The sequence below is a fragment of the Prionailurus viverrinus genome, chromosome A2 (assembly GCF_022837055.1).
Source record: "Prionailurus viverrinus isolate Anna chromosome A2, UM_Priviv_1.0, whole genome shotgun sequence".
Classification (NCBI taxonomy): domain Eukaryota; kingdom Metazoa; phylum Chordata; class Mammalia; order Carnivora; family Felidae; genus Prionailurus; species Prionailurus viverrinus.
The window spans coordinates 76,180,690-76,197,173 of NC_062562.1; the positions used below are offsets into that span (position 1 = coordinate 76,180,690).

Consider the following 16,484-nt stretch of genomic DNA (forward strand, 5'->3'; position numbering starts at 1 on the left):
CGCAATCATACTTTTTTCCATTAAGTAGATTTTACTTCTAAAAAATCTGGGAAAGGGTGCCTGGGTGGCTCAGTCAGTTAAGTGTCCGATTTCAGCTCAAGTCATGATCTCACAACTCGTGAGTTCAAACCCCTCATCAGGCTCTGTGCTGACAGCTGAACCTGGAGGCTGCTTCAGATTCTGTGTCTCCCTCTCTCTCTGCTCCTCCCCCACTCACACTCTGTCTCTCTCTGTCTCTCAAAAATATATAGACGTAAATTTTTTTTTTTTTAAATCTGGGAAAAAATCTAGATGTTTGAGGGTAGGAGAAAAGTTAAATGATTATCTTATTTCCACAAAATATCTTGTATCCATTTATATTTATACAGTTCAAAACAGCATGGGAAATGCCTATTTTATAATAAAGTAAAAGCAAATACACAATGAAAAAAACTGTATCCCGTAAGATCGTATTGATAAAAATAAAAACTTAAATACATCGTGCCAATAAGAAAGACTCTAAGAAAATAACCAGATGACTTGAATCACTTCTGGATATTCCAAAATACATACAACAAACTGACTTTATAAATTTTAAATTATCATCTTTAAAAAAGGGTATAAATAACATCAGCAGTATGGCCACACCTATGTGACATTACAAACACAAAACTAGCAGGAGACAAACTGAATTGTTAATACTGATGTGGTCATGGAGTTTGAAGGACAGGTTTTTTGGTTGCTGTTCTTTGTTTTAATTTTTTTAATATTTATTTTAGAAAGAGAGAGAGAAAGAGTGAGCAGGGAACAGGCAGAGAGAGAGGGAGACACAGAATCGGAAGCAGGCTCCAGGCTCTGAGCTGTCAGCACAGAGTCCGACGTGGGGCTCGAACTCACGAACCGTGAGGTCATGACCTGAGCTGAAGTCAGACGCTTAACTGACTGAGCCACCCAGGCGCCCCTCTTTGGTTGCTGTTCTATGCACATTTTTATAAAAGGCCTGTGTTATTCTCACAATCAGGGAAGGAACATAAAAAAGGAGCAGTGGGAAGACCAAGGTACAGGTTAGGGCTAGGGCCTCCTCACGCACAAAGGAAACAGCCTGCCTCACAGCTGCTTTCCTCTTGTCAGATAAGACACCTCAAACAACACATTTTTTTTTCCCTTCTGAGAATGTCTGCCTGCTTTAGAGCCAAGAACAAATCTGGTCCAGTAGAATGAACAGTGGAGAATCTGAAGAAAATATTGTGTCCCACATCCTAACTTCATAAATGTCACACAGTCCAGGTGAGCTTGTGGTGACATAAATAGATAAAGGCACAGTGGTTGGAACGCTCCGCTTTCTAGCCTATTAAATTGCTGTAAATCGTAGACACACTGGAGCCAGTTAACAAGTTCTCACTCTGAAACGAGTCTAAGGAGAATGGTCATACCTTTTCTTCCTGTTTCTGACCTTACTTTCCACCTGCCAAGCTAAGAGCATTTGAGTGACAAGTGTCTTGGAATAATTTGGGAGTTCTAAATAAAGCCAAACTTCTAATTAAAACATAGGTACATTAAATAATATGTATCCTTTACATAATTCAAAAGTAAATAGTAACAAGACCTTCTGGTTATGGTCAAGTGCAGTTAACAAACCTTCTCCTTGAAAAGCAACTGTAACACTCAACTAGATGAGCAAAACTAACCATTTCAGCAGCTGGGAAATGTCCAAAGACATACAACAATCTGAGAAGTGTTTATGTTTGAAAAACTGCAGAGTTCAGGGAACCACACTGGTGCTCTTGCTGGCGTTGATCTCATTCTTCCCCCACCTCCCACCTGCTTGGGCATGAAGGGTCTTCCAAGATAGGACAGGCAGTGGGGAGCGGTGTGAGGGCGAACCGACAGACTCAGGGGTGCGCTGGCAGGAAGGCAGGGGCTGTCCTGGTCTGAGGTTGCAGTCGTGGCTGCAGCAAACGTGTGCTTGGCTGAAGCCGTGTGCACGCTTAGTGGAGACTCAGCAGAGCCCAAGCCGGCCACACACTCCTGGTCAATCCCGAGGCCTTGGACATAGGCAGAGGAGATGTGAAAAAACTCAGCCAAGAGTAGAAGCAGAGGACGACTTGATATTCCCTAAAATGTGAATGTGCTACTCAATATATACAAATAACCATTTGTCAGAGGATGGAAGTCTTTTTTTCATTTCCGGTATAATGAATGTGTACTGTTAGATTAGATTTCAGTGTCTGATATACTGATTCATCAATTCTATACATTACTCACTGTTTATCCCAAAAAATGTACTCTTAATCCCTTTCACCTATTTTACCAATCCCCCCCCCCCCACCACCTCCCCTCTGGTAAAAAGTCCGTTCTCTGTATTTAAGAGTCTGTTTTTTTATTTGTCTTTCATTTCTTTGTGGGTTTTTTTTTCCTTTCTTAAATTCCACAAATGAGTGAAATCATATGGTATTTGTCTTTCTCTGACTGACTTACTTCACTTAGCAGAGGATGAAAGTCTTATGAAGGTGTTTGAGCACAATTTCTGTCTAATCACTAATCACTGGCGACCACAGCTAAGCTTAAAAATAAATTAAAAATTAAAAATCTGAGTAGGGTTAACACTCACACACTGCAAGGGACACAATTTCACAGATTCTGCCTAAGCAATTTTCTAAGCAAAAACATAACAATAAAAGCAACCTCTGGGGGGGAAATCGGAATCTAGAGTTGCTAAAATATATTTTCAACAAAATATTTTTCAACTAAAAAAAAAGATAGGAAAAGAATCAAAAAGTGTGACTATTCTCAGGGGGATAAAACCCCGTAACAATTCAATAGAAACTGTCTCTGAATGTGTCCAGGTATTTTATCTAGCAGACAGACTTCAAAGCAGCTATTAAAAATATGTTCAAGGACATACAGAAAACCACGTTTAAAAAATTAAAGGAAAACATGACCACAATAAATGAACAAATAGATTCTAAAGAATGAGACAAATTACAAAACAGAAAAGGTACTTAAAAATGTAAAATCTGGAATAGAAAAATATAATATTTAAGTAAAATATTCTCTAGAGGGGTTTAAAAGAATATTCAAGTTGGCAGAAGAAATAATCTGTGAAACTGAAGATAGGGCTGTATAAGTTATCCGATCTTAGGAAGAGAGAAAAAGACTGAAGAAAAATTGAAAAGAGTTCAGAGACCAATGAGATAGCATATATGGAATGAACTCCCAGAGAGGCAGAAAGGAAAAAAAGAACAGAAAAAATGTTTGAAGAAAACATCCAATTTATTTGAGAGATAATAATCTAGATATTTAATAAAGTAAAGAAATACTGATTATGATGTATACAAACAGATTCACATGTAGACACATAATAGGCAACCTGATGAAAGCCAAGCACACATGAAAAGAAAACGTAACACATCAAATTTCATAAGAGGTCGCTAAAGCAATGCCTAGATGAAAATTCATATTCTTTTTTTTTTTATGTTTATTTTTGAGAGAGACAGACAGACAGACAGACTGTGAATTGGGGAGGAGCATAGAGAGAGAGGGTTTGAGAGAGGGCTCAAACCCACGAACGGCGAGATCATGACCTGAACTGAAGTCAGATGCTTAACCGATTGAGCCACCGAGGCACCCCAAAATTTATAGCTTTAAATGCCTCTATCAAAAAAGAAGAAAAATCTAAAATCAATCATGGAAAAGAAGAGTAAGCTAAACTCACCCAAACAGAATAAAGGAAATAAAAATTGGAACAGAAATAACTGAAGTGGAAAACAGAAAAACAAGAGAAAAATACCAATGAAAACAAGTCCATTTTTTTGAAAATCACAAGTTTGACAAACATCAACCTAGAGTTACAAAGAAGAAATGAAAGAAGACACAAATTTCCAAAATCAAGAAAAAAAGAATATCGCTACCAACTCTACAGAAATTTAAAATGATTATAAGGAAATATTATAATTTGTGTCAACAACTACATAATTTAGGAGAAATGAATTCCTAGAAAGACACAAATTAACAAAATGGACTCGAGAAATAAAAAATCTGAATACATCTATACATAATACAGAATTAGCAATTAGAAGTGTTCCCACAAAGATAATTAATTCTTAGCCCAGATGGTTTCTTTGAAGAATCTATCAAACATTTAAAGGAGAAATATTAATCATTCATAAGAAGAATTCATTCAGAAAATATAGTGTTTAGGAAGACTTTCTAATGTATTCTATGAGGTCAGCATTACTGATATTAAAGCCAAAGACATAAAAAGAAAACTACAAGACCAATAGGTAAAATGTCATGAGAATCAGGATAAACATTCTCAAGAAAATATTAGCAAATCAAATCCAGAAACATAATAGTGGATCATCCAGCATGACCAAGTAGGAATTTTCCTAGATATAAACAGCTGATTTGACATCCAAATATTATTTAATGCATCACCATATTAACTGAATATAGGACAAAAACCACATTATCATCTCAATAGATGCATACAGAGCACGTGAAGAATTTAATGCCCATTCATGATAAGAACTCCACTAGGTGGGGGTAAAAGTCAGACAGGAAGCCAATGCATTCAGGACTGGAAGGTTTGATGAAGAATGTCTAAGGTGTAACTCCTCCCATTATCATTATCCGGCTGTTCTGAACTTCTAATTGGGTAAAGATATTAGCACCAAGACTTTTATTAGTCCTAGAAAAATAAAAGCTAGATAAAAGCATGAACAATGTGAACTCCCTTCTTTCAAAAGAATGACTCCTATGACATAAAAAAGAGACATAAAAAAACCTCAATGAAATAACCCTCATAGCAAGGTAATGAAAAACTGAATACTTATATTGAGTATCTGCCGCCTGAGAAAGAGATTGGCTCCTAGTTCATATCTGTATTTTGTCTGACCCTATGCTTAGATCCAACATAGTCCAGAGAATATCAAGTTAGGGTTTCTAGTTAAGTAAATACATTAGTGCTGAGAACTTTTACTAGTGTTAGAAAAATAACAGCTGTGCAAAAGCACGGACTAAACTGTGAACTGCCTTCATGCCAAAAGAGCAAGTCCTATGACATACCAAATATCTCCCCGAAGTAACCCTCATACTGAGGTAATGAGAGTTTGATACTTCTTTGACCTTCTGCTGACTGAGAAGAGAAATTCTGCCAATTCACATCTGTAGTTCATCTGACCCTATGCTTTCCTGATTTAACCTGCTTTAATATCAAATACGAATAGCCCAGGATAACAAGTTACTTCGAGTTCCAATGATTCACTATGTCACATTGCTGGGCCTTTGATCTTTCACATGCCTCATTCTGCCTGGAATCTGCTTTACTATCCTATGTGTGTGTGTGTTTCAAATAGTTACTAAGCTCAATGCGGGGAATGAAATAACACAGTCTCTCTAACTCAAGTTTCCACCTCAGTGATAGAACGAGGCCAGGTCAGGGCTGAAGGCAGTGCAGCCCGCACAGGTGGGAGAAATGTCCTAGGAAATGCAGAGAATGTTCTCCCAGGAGCCAGAGGGTAGGGGTGCGGTGGGACAGCCTTCTCTCCCGTGCTCGGAGAGCAGGTCTGCAGAGGGACAGTGTGACAAACAGAAAAAGCAAGCTGCCCGATGGCTTGATGGCTTGGGCTCACAACGTTTTCAGCAAAGCTAAGAAGAGAACACACGGAGACGGTACCAGGAGGTCGGACAACTGGGTAATGAGGTCAAAATGGTGCTTTCTGCCAGGCTCAGGACCCAGGACTTCCTTAATCCTTTCTGCCACTGAAGGCTTCTGGGCAGGGGAAGAGGTGGTCAATGCTGTGTTTCCATTAATACTGAGAGGCCCCACATGGATCAGCTGTGAGCGCGGATTTCAGCACTGAGCCGGGGTTCAGATCCCACCACCTCCTACTCCTCCAGAGACCTTGCCCAAATGATTCCCCTCTCTGTGCCTCAATCTGATGGTCTCTGAAATAGGGATAATGAGACTCCCACCTCATCGAGTGGTTTGAGGAAGCCATACGACAATGCAATTGTTACATTTGACATGGCGCTCTGGCGGGGCAGGGAGAGGGTGACCGAGGCAGCAAATGGCTGCAGAAACCAAAGCAGGAAATGCTGAAGGGAAGGTGGAGAAGACAGGAAGTGGTGCAATGAATGAGGTAAAGGAGGCAGAAATACAGAGGGTGGAAATGGCCTGGAGAAGGCAGGGATGTGAGGCCTAAGAAAGGGCCGAGTCCCCAGGGAGGCTCTGCTTTCTTCACGGGCAACAGCTCAGAGAGAGCTGCACCCTCAGACACGGGGACCCGGGAGGAAGGTCGGGCTAGGGGATGACGGGTAAGAAGAGGAGCGGACCCTTCCCCTCATCTGCCTGTCGTCTGAGATGCACATGGCCGGTCACACGGGGTCTGTGTCCCCGGGTTACACGTATTTTACACTCTGTGTCTCCCCACTGCTCCCACATCAAGACCACGTCTCGGTTACTTCCGTCTCCTACGTGCCTGCGCTGTGAGATGTCTGCTCAGCAGCGTTCTGACAGGAGAGGCAGGGAGGGCTGAGCTTTTGAATGGCGGATGAAAACACAGGCGATAATCACATTTTTGTTACCTGCTTCAGATTCAGGAGGAGAATAAAACTGACCATCAGAAAGACCTCCAGGTATGAGTGCCGCCCTCTCCGAAGCATCCTGAACTATCAGGAGTCCTGGAAGGGAAGAAATTCAGAGGCTGAGAGTGACGTCACGGTTCTGGTAGCTTCTCGGCGAGGTTAGGCACAATAAAATGGTGTCGTTGCTACGCTAAAAAAGAGAAAAACCCTTGCCAGAAAGAAAATCTTTCAAACAAAAAATAGGTTTTATTATTACGCTATGAACCAGTGCTGTGAGGGCACATGGCAGCAGACTTAAAAACCTGCCTGTGACTCAGGGGATTCTTTGAGTCAGTATTTATGGCCTCTTTCCCTGGAGAACACTTTCCTCCCTGCAGAAATCACCATAATCAAAACCAAAGCACAAAGCAAAACCACCTGGTAGGTCATACAAATGGCCTCCAGTATTCACTTCGTTAGGGAAATAGCAAATGTAAGGCACAATAAGTGGAGAGACTTGTATAAATGTGGAAAGCGTCAGTAAGATGGGGAAGAAAGATTTATTATTTAAAAAGGTCCCCCCAGGAAAGGGAATTGAACAAACACAGAAAAGGGGAGGAACTGATGTGGAAGCTCAGGACGGGTGCCCGTGAGCACAGGGAGTATCGGCGGCGGGTCTCGTCCGGAGCTGAGCGAACACGAAAGAAGCTGGAGGAAGCCGCGGCCGAATCACAGGTGCAGGTGTGAGCTCACTGCCTGTTCGTGACCGTGAAGGTACCCTCTGCTCCACGTTTTCATCAACGTCAGTTCTGCCCTGTTAGTGCCTTTGAACGTGGTGGCATCACTCTCGCATTCAAGCCCCGGGGACATTAACAGCTGATATGCTTTCACCCAAGCTCAATTTGATGTTTATACACAAGTCCAAAAGCGACTTCCATTAGCTGTACCTGCCCTGCTCCACAACAGGTTTTCATACAAGCACAGAGGACACACGACAGAAGACTTATCTAGGTCTGATTCAGGTGTTTAAAATGCACTCTTGAATAATAATTCTGTTCTTATAGATTTCTACTCTGTAAATGAGATTACTCAAAATAAATCCATTTACATGTTTACTCATTCTCCGTTATCCTTTGAGGTTACAATCATACTTCACTTTCTCTAGGACATAGGACCTTATTTTTCCTATTTTGCAGGGCAATCTGAGCCAGACGCATGAAGGACCTAACCACGGCACGTGGTAAAAGGCCTGGGTCTCTGTACTGAGTTTCAAACATGTCACCACCAGAGGGCAGATGTGGCCCGTGGGCTTCCACTCAGGCCATCATGCAGAGAGGAATTCTAGCCCCATACTGAATCATGCAGCTCAGTCCATCACTGGGCCTTCCTGGTCAGTATCCACATGAGTCCACGCAGGACATGACAGCCGCCCCACAGGGCTCATGGTCACAGATCTCTAGGAGTCCCTCCGCTACTCACAGGGGGAGGTGGACCCTGAGCTGAGCACACTTGTCTGGCTGCTGTCTTCCCCCTCCCGCCCTCTGGGTTCCTCACTCACCCACCACTCTCCCCCACCAGGCACCCCCTGTGCTAATTGGGGCCCCTTCCAGGCCACCGCTTGCTGTAAGGTAGCAACATGAGACTTGGCAGGATCGCGGACTCTGAGACTTTCTGTCTCAGCTCAGCCTATCCTGTCTGTCATCCCTGTGTCCCTAAGGAACAGTCCTGTTCAGATGCACAAAGTGCTTGGTGTCCTGGGACCGTGATCACTGGGGATAAGGAGGTGCTGGCTGTTTCTGCTGTCTGACTGTCCCTCTCACCAGGGCTCACACTTTCTTCCAGAGAAGTCTGGCCTCACAGCTCCAGAGAGGAGCCACGTGCTCTCACTGTCCTGTCCTCCACCCTGCTCTGGATTTCTGCTGGGTCTTCTGCACGGTGGAGACCCGAGACCCGCCTACCCCACCCAGTGTGGCTCCCTTCAAATCTGACTTCCAGGCTCTTCCTTCTGGCTCGGTCCCCAGCCCATCTGAGGAGCCTAACCTGGGAGACACTTACTGTTTTCCTCTTCCGCCTCTTGAGGTAACACTTTGAAATCCAGGAACCACGTCTCAATCCAGGCAAGGAGGAACGAAATGATGGGGAGCACGTAGCCGAAAGCCCCTTGAGAGAAAAGCTGGAAGGACAGACGTGACCAGGAGAGGGAAATGCAGTTACCAGGAGCTCACACTGGAACATGAGCCTTCGCCAGTATAGACGGTAATTGTACAGAAAACGTGGGAGGCTGTACCTTTGAGAGGATCACTTTTGCAAGTAAAAAGGCACTGGTCACTGCTGTCGTCAGCTGAAAGACACATAACCCAGCACCATTCGAGTTAGACATTTTACGCTGGGAAGCCCCCTCCTCACAAACAGACCTGTCGGCGCCAGAAGCACCTAAGGCCTGGAGCAGCTCTACCAGCCCGGGCCCTCCCACATCACCCTGTCCCCAGCCCCTAAACGCAGACGGGGCCACAGTGGGCTTCTCCGTGGTGCCCGATCCCTGACTGGCTGCTCATGCTACCCTTCCTCCCTCGGTCTAGCAGGTCAGCGACCTTCCTCCCTCAGTCTAGCAGGCTGGTGTGCTGGGACACTCAGGTTTGTCCTCCACAAGGTCCAACCTGCAAAGACCTCTCCCCACAGGAGGGACCCCTGGAATACAGAGCCAGGGCTCCCCCTGGTGGTTGGGGAGCCCAGAGACAATCCCACGGGACCTGGGCCTTGTCCCTCCTTCCCCCAACTAGGATCCTAGCAATGTGACAGCTGACCAGGGTGCCTTGACTGGCACCAGTCAGCCTTGACTGTCAGCCTTGACTGACAGAATGGAGGTCAGCGGACATGGGTGTCAAGCTCAGGAAGTATTAACCAAGTGCGGGGTCAGCATTGTTAGCAAACTGCCACACACACACACACACACACACACACACACACACACACACACCCCAGCCAGAGTGAGCTACCTGGAAGAGAAGGTATTTTGCATTCTGACACTAATTAACTTTGTATGCTGACAGTACGTTTTTAGGTATCAGGTGACTCGACCTTCTGTTCCAGCTGGCTGGTCCCTCCCTGCAAATGTTTTTAAAAAGAAGAATCAAAACCAATCATATGGATGCGCTGAACATGACCTGCCCCTTCATAATTTGGTTTAGATATTAAAGATACTTTCTAAAGAGTCAGTGAATGTCACTCACTTTTCTGAAACAAATTTGAGACAGATGGTCTGACAAATACTAGTGCATATTAAGGAGACCCTAGAAAACTGGGAAGAGACCATCGCCACAGCTATTTGGTACCAGCAGAAACGTATTCAGGAAAGGGACTCAAGTCTGGCTACTACTGTCAGCCTGCATCTGAGATACATTAGCTTGGGGCTCAACTGACGGTCCTGATGTCAGCCCTATGATTCTGCGGATGCTCGGAAGAGATGGCCCAGGGAGATGTGGCTCCTGTGGACTGTGTCTCGGGAAAGAAGCACAACCCCATCCTCAGCTGGGCATGCCACGCTGGCCCACACCGACTGAGGCCTCACTCCAGAAACAAAACTGTAGGCTGTTCCTGAGCAGGCCACTCCAGCTTGGGGAGCTCAGCATTCCCCCCATATACCCTTCTTAGAGCTCTCAAAAAGGTGAGTGTTCGGGCATCTGTGGACATGGCAAAAATCACTGAGGCAGAATGGCTTATAATTCTTCTTTCAACCAATAAATATTTACCGAGGGTGAACAGCATGTGCCAAAGCTCTGTGCTAGATGCAAAGAAACAGGGATGAGTAAAAAACACCACTGCCTTCAAGAAGCCTGAAGGCAACAGTAAAAGGCAGCGTGGGAACTTTTCCCTTTAAGACTGGAAGGAGGGTGGGGTGCCGGGTGGCTCAGTCGGTTGGGCGTCCATGTCCGACTTTGGCCCAGGTCATGATCTCGCGGTTCATGAGTTCGAGCCCCACGTCAGGCTCTGTGCTGACAGCTCGGAGCCTGGAGCCTGCTTTGGATTCTGTGTCTCCCTCTCTCTCTGCCTCTCCCCCACTCACTCTGTCTCTCTCAAAACTAAACATTAAAAAATTTTAAAAGAAGACTGGAGGGAGGGGAGGGGATAAAACAGCAAGAAAAGCAATGATCAAAATAAGCAGCAAGTCAGTCACGAAAAATCACCAACGAGCAAAGGGGAAATTTTCCAAGTATCTTTGTGACAGAGGTACTGATCTTATCACTCATCTGTAAAATGCAGTAGAGGGCGAGTTGGTGCATGGCAAAGAACCACTGATGGGTCCCTACGTTCCTCAACTGGGGCAGTATCCGTAGAGACAAAGGTAGGAACTCATTACTACTGGAACAAAGCCCTGGTTTTAAACCCACGGAAGTGTGGAGGAAGGGGCCTCGGGAAAAGCTGGTAGAATTCATCCCAGATGAGAGGTGCATTTGGGCCCAGCCCAGCCCTGTTGTGAGCCGGCCTGGGCCAGCAGCACTGGAGGAGACGGACCGCTCACTGTGGTGACATACTCACCGCTATTGCCCACCAATGGCGCAGTCTGCATACGGCATACGCGAGGATTAACACTTTAAATCGAAAAACTGCCAAGAGCTAGATTAAAACAAAAATGACAAGGTAAGTTAAAAAAAAATAGATGCAAATATAAGATCACTGAGTTTTAGGAAGAACCCACCAAAGTGTCTTCATCATTCTGTTTAGCTGAAGGCTGCCACAGACCGCCACCGGTCCAAAGACCGGCTTGTGAGATCAAGCCCCACGTCAGGCTCTACTCTGATGGCGTGGAGCCTGCTAGGGATTCTCTCTCTCCCTCTCTCTCTGCCACTCCCCTGCTCACATTCTCTGTCTCAAAATAAATAAGCTTAAAAGAAAAGTTTAAAAAAGTGTGTTTTCCAACAATCCTCAAACGTAGTTTAGCTTCTCTATTCATTCCAACTCTATCCCTGTGTTCTGGATTTGGCAAAAAATATAAGTCTTGGGGTACCTGGGTGGCTCAGTAAGTTAAGTGGCTGACTTTGGCTCAGGTCATGCTCTCACAGTTCCTGAGTTCAAACCCTGTGTCAGGCTCTGTGCTGACAGCTCGGAGCCTGGAGCCTGCTTCGGATTCTGTCTCCCTCTCTCTCTGCCCCTCTCCCACTCACACTCAGTCTCTTTCTCTCTCAAAAATAAATATTAGAAAAAATATTTTTAAAAAAAGTATGAGTCTTCTTCAGCCCTCTATCTCAAAGTCTCCCGGGTGCCAAGGTTTCCTGGAAGCTGTGTCCACTTTCCAGGCCAGATATGTCAGTCCTTTCAGTCTGAGCTAATGGGCTCCACCTATCTGTCCAGGACCATTAAGTCCCTATGCATAAAGGACAGACAACCCTTGGTGGTCTAGCTGGTAGATGAACCTGGCTTCCTGGCTGAGGCTATGTGAAGATAAATTCAGCAAGGGAAATAAGAGAAGAGAAATCAATCTTGCTATTACATGTCAATAGCTTTAGAAGAAAGAAATATCAAGAGATGTGGGATGTGACATGCTCTTTCCCCTGTTTCAATGACCTGGCGCAGGTAGGCAAAGACGCTGAAACCATGAAACTCACTTTCCTCATGTGACAAACGAGGGGATTAAACTGTATCAGTGGTTTTCCAAACGTTCTGTAGCAGCCAAACACTTTTTCAGCACAATCCTACTGGAACTCAAACGTACCGTACAGATAAAAACGGAACCACCTAGGTTGCAAGGGGCTATGACAGGGAACCCTAACCTCTACTTCCCGGGAGCTTTACCTCCTTCCCCACACACTTCTGCAGCCCCCTTCAGAAATAAAACCACCACAACACAAAAGCCTTTCTAGTATAATTTGAAAACCACTAGAAAATATAATCAGCCGATTATTAAAATTCTCGACCAAAAATAATGATGATGTTGATTAGTGACTGCAGGTGGTTCTCTGAGTTTCTTGGAGGTATCTATCCTCGGGCTAAATGTTTTCCATATAGTATTTCATTTACTTTTTACAACTATGCTGATCTCATTTTACATATGAAAAACTGAAGTTTAGACCCAATATATTAAAAGATGGATACAAATAGTGATAGCGTTGTGAATCAAACCCAGGTTTTTCTGACGTGAAGGGTCCTACTCTTAACCGGTGTGCATAAAGCTTCTAGAGATAGTGATTAATGCGGTTAAAATCAATTTGGAGGAACTCACCGCGAACATTAATTGCCTATCCTGCATCCAACACAACGTTAGAACCTGACTTGCTTACACCATCTGCTACAAAGAGATACCAGGAAGAGATACCAAGCCCAATGAAAGTCACAGAATGCCCTAGAAAGAATGCAAGCATTTCTTTGAATGAAATGAAGGCCTCATCCACAGAGAACTGCACCTGTGTAATTCCGTAACTGACTAATGTTGCTCAGGATTACCAATATGGAACTTTCCTCAAAAACTATTCTAGAAAAATGAAACAGTATTATTAAAAGTACACTCAGAAATCTATCTCAAGGCAGAAAAGGAATGGCATTTTCATCAAGTTATTATATAAATAGGTCACTTTTCCTTTTAGCGATTAGGACACATCCACGGCTTCTAGGAAAAGAATAAAGGCTCTCCTCCAAGAAAACAGAATGGCTCCTTCTGCTGCCCTCCCTTATCTCTCTTTTCTCTCCTCCCTATGACCAAACAATTCCTTACAGCGAGAGAGAGAGCGTTGAGTTGGCCAGTAACTGAGGGGAAAGGAAAGACAGTGTTCAGGAGAGGACAAAAGAATGGCACAGACTAGGAGATCTATTCAGGGGAAATTTACCTTTTGGTTACAGATTCATCATATCTGAAATAAAATGGAAAACAGAAAATACTTACAAATATATCGAAGTAAGAGGAGTAGTAGTCATAGCGCACTACCTCCTTCTCTAAGGTGTTCTCAATGCCTCCATTCACCTGGGAAGGATGGTGAGAAGTAAAGCTGAAAGATTTACGTGTGAAAATAATACAAGAAAATATACAACTAAGGTTGTTCTCGTACACACTTTTCTGCCTACCATCTCAGAACCCTGGAATGTTAAAACGGGAGGAACGAAACACGCATCAACTCTAATAGAAAAATGCTGAGTAGTATTTCCCACTTCAATTCTGAATTCATTCACTCGACAAATATAAACATATAATGAAAAACAATGCCTTGTAAAAAACTAGTTCCTACTTTGGCAAAGTAAAATGTTCAAAAATGATTCTTTTTCTCTTCTAAGACAAAATCTTCAAACATACCAATGTGTAATCTTAAAGAAGACAAGTCACATTCCTCCAAGCCTGCCCTCACTTTCTGACCAGTCTTTGCTGTTTAAGGTCTTGGAAGGCCAACGGGTCCCCTGATCTTAGCAAAGATCAATGACGGCAGTTACAGTGACACAAGATAGAGGTTCAGATATTCTCTCTGGTTTTTCTTTTTTATTTGTTCCTGGCATTTGAAAATCCTGCCCTCTTAGCAATTTTCATATATACTTTTCATTTGATAGATAATGAAATAAGGGGAAGACCAGACCTACAATCAAATGTGATGAAGTTACAGTGAATGATGAAAATCAGCCCTGAGATGATAAACTTTGTCCTCTCTCGATTCTATCAAGATGAATTTTAAACGATCAAGTTCAGATTCTACATATTACACTATAGAAAATATTGTTTTAAAAATCAAGTAGGGGCACCTGGGTGGCTCAGTCAGTTAAGTGTTTGATTTCGGCTCAGGTCACGATCTCGCGGTTTGTGAGTTTGAGCCCCGGGTCGGACTCTGTGCTGACAGCTCAGATCCTGGAGCCTGCTTCTGATGCTGTGTCTCCCTCTCTCTCTGCACCGCACCCCCCCCCCCCACTCCAGTTCTGTCTCTGTCTCCCTTTCTCTCAAATAAACATTAAAAAATTAAAAAAAAAATTTTAACATTTATTCATTTTTTGAGAGACAGAGAGCACAAGCAGGGGAGGGGCAGAGCGAGAGGGAGACACAGAATCTGAAACAGGCTCCAGGCTCTGAGCTGTCAGCACAGAGCCCGACGCAGGGCTCAAACTCACGGACCGCGAGATCATGACCTGAGCCGAAGTCGGACGCTCAACCGACTGAGCCACCCAGGCGCCCTGAAAAATTTTTTAAAAAATCAAGTAATGGAACGTGTGTCTGGCACCTGCGGCAGCACCCAAGCAGACACCACAACTGTTAGGGCCCGTGGATTAGGGCACAGGACGTGCAACAGTAAATTCCCATTTCCGATCTGGAGTATACACATCGTTTGTCCTGGTAAACTGATGTAGATATCTGAAAAAGGACAAAGTGAAGGAGATGAGCCAAAGACCTGGGCAAAGGGGGAAAAAATTAATAAGGAACACCCCTGCGAGGTTTGCTAATCGGCCTAACTGGAATTAAAGTTGCCCTAAGGGAAGGCTCCTCTTGGCTTAGATACTTTTACAAGTATATGTATGTTATTCAAATGAAAGTTTACTATAAACACTAGTCAGTACTTTAAAATCTCTTAAGGGGGTTTAGATTTCTGTGTAGTTTGTGCAGATGGGCTATAGATGTGCTTGACTACAGATCCCTAATAACAAACAGAACAGAAAACTTGGGAGCAAAAGGAAATAATTATTAAAAGGCAACCAACCATGTAGTCTTATCAACTGTGTCTGTCCAGACTAAGGAAGCTTACCAAGCTCTAAAATACTAAAAGAATGATTATTCTAAGCAGAGACCACCCTCCTGGCTGAGAGCCCGGGAATCAAGCTGCTGATAACAGTTCTTCAGTAAACAGTCAGTAGAAAAAGGTTTTCCACGGTATCTGCATACTTTAAAAGACCCTGATTTTGCCTGGCCTTTAAACAGAGAAATCGAAAATCTATTACCTATAGCTCCAACTTGTGCTCTAAATTCTTAATTTCAAAACCTCTGGCTCTACCTCAAGATGTCCCCCATAGACTTGTCTTTAGTTTCACATGGAATCTCTTCCCACAGTTATGACACAGGTGATCCTGTTCTTTTTATGTTCTATCATTAGAAATCTTGAGTCCTGGGGTGCCTGGGTGGCTCAGTTGGTTGAGCGTCCGACTTTGGCTCAGGTATGATCTCACGGTCTGCGGTCTGTGAGTTTGAGCCCCACATCGGGCTCTGTGCAGACAGCTCAGAGCCCGGAGCCTGCTTCGGATCCTGTTTCTCCCTCTCTCTCCGCCCTTCCCCAACTCATGCTCTGTCTCAGAAATAAATAAACATTAAAAAAATTTTTGTTTAAATCTTGACTCCTTCCTGAATACTGGAGATAAAAAAACTCAGCTTATCAATAAGTCTATCAGCATACTTACATTTCTTTAATTTTTTTTTAAGTTTATCTATTTTTTGAGAGAGAGAGTGAGCAGGGCTGAGGCAGACAAGGAGAGACTCTCAAGTAGGCTCTGCACTAGAGCCTGTTGTGGGGCTTGAACTCATAAACCGTGAGATCTTGACCTAAGCCACAATCAAGAGTAGGACTGTTAACCAACTGAGCCACCCAGGCGCCCCCAGCATACTTATTTTTTTAGGATGCCTCTAAGATTAACTTTTTCCTTCCGATTCTCACCACCTTGCATGGGATTCCTTTCACAGCTTTGCAGCCAATCTGTCCCTAATGTAATCCTACTGGCAAACCAGTGCCATGAGATCTTTATCCATTGACCGAATATTTGCTGAACACTTGCTAAGTGTCGAATATGGTTCTAAATACTTCAGTAAACAAAACAGTATCCCTGTCTCTATGGAACTTATGTTTTAGCAAGGAGTGAGAGATGACAAACAAGAAAATACATGCTGTACAGAGAACAGAAGCAGGGCAGTGCGACAGGAGTGATGGTTGACTTCTTTGGGTTGGACGCTAAGTGGAAGCCTTCCCTGTGGTGAGATCTAAGCTGACAGA

General features: G+C 43.8%; 1 protein-coding gene across 2 annotated transcripts in view; it reads right to left on the reverse strand.

Moving 5' to 3' along the window:
* LOC125160794 (STARD3 N-terminal-like protein) overlaps positions 1–16,484 on the reverse strand; it is a 50,491-nt gene that overhangs the window by 2,912 nt on the left and 31,095 nt on the right. For both annotated transcript variants that reach the window (XM_047850147.1, XM_047850148.1), the window contains 5 exons: positions 13,421–13,498; positions 11,083–11,160; positions 8,834–8,887; positions 8,602–8,719; positions 6,568–6,663 (listed from right to left, as the gene is read on the reverse strand). In XM_047850147.1, coding sequence (XP_047706103.1) covers positions 6,568–6,663; positions 8,602–8,719; positions 8,834–8,887; positions 11,083–11,160; positions 13,421–13,498 — 424 coding nt within the window. The remainder of the gene's footprint in view (positions 1–6,567; positions 6,664–8,601; positions 8,720–8,833; positions 8,888–11,082; positions 11,161–13,420; positions 13,499–16,484) is intronic.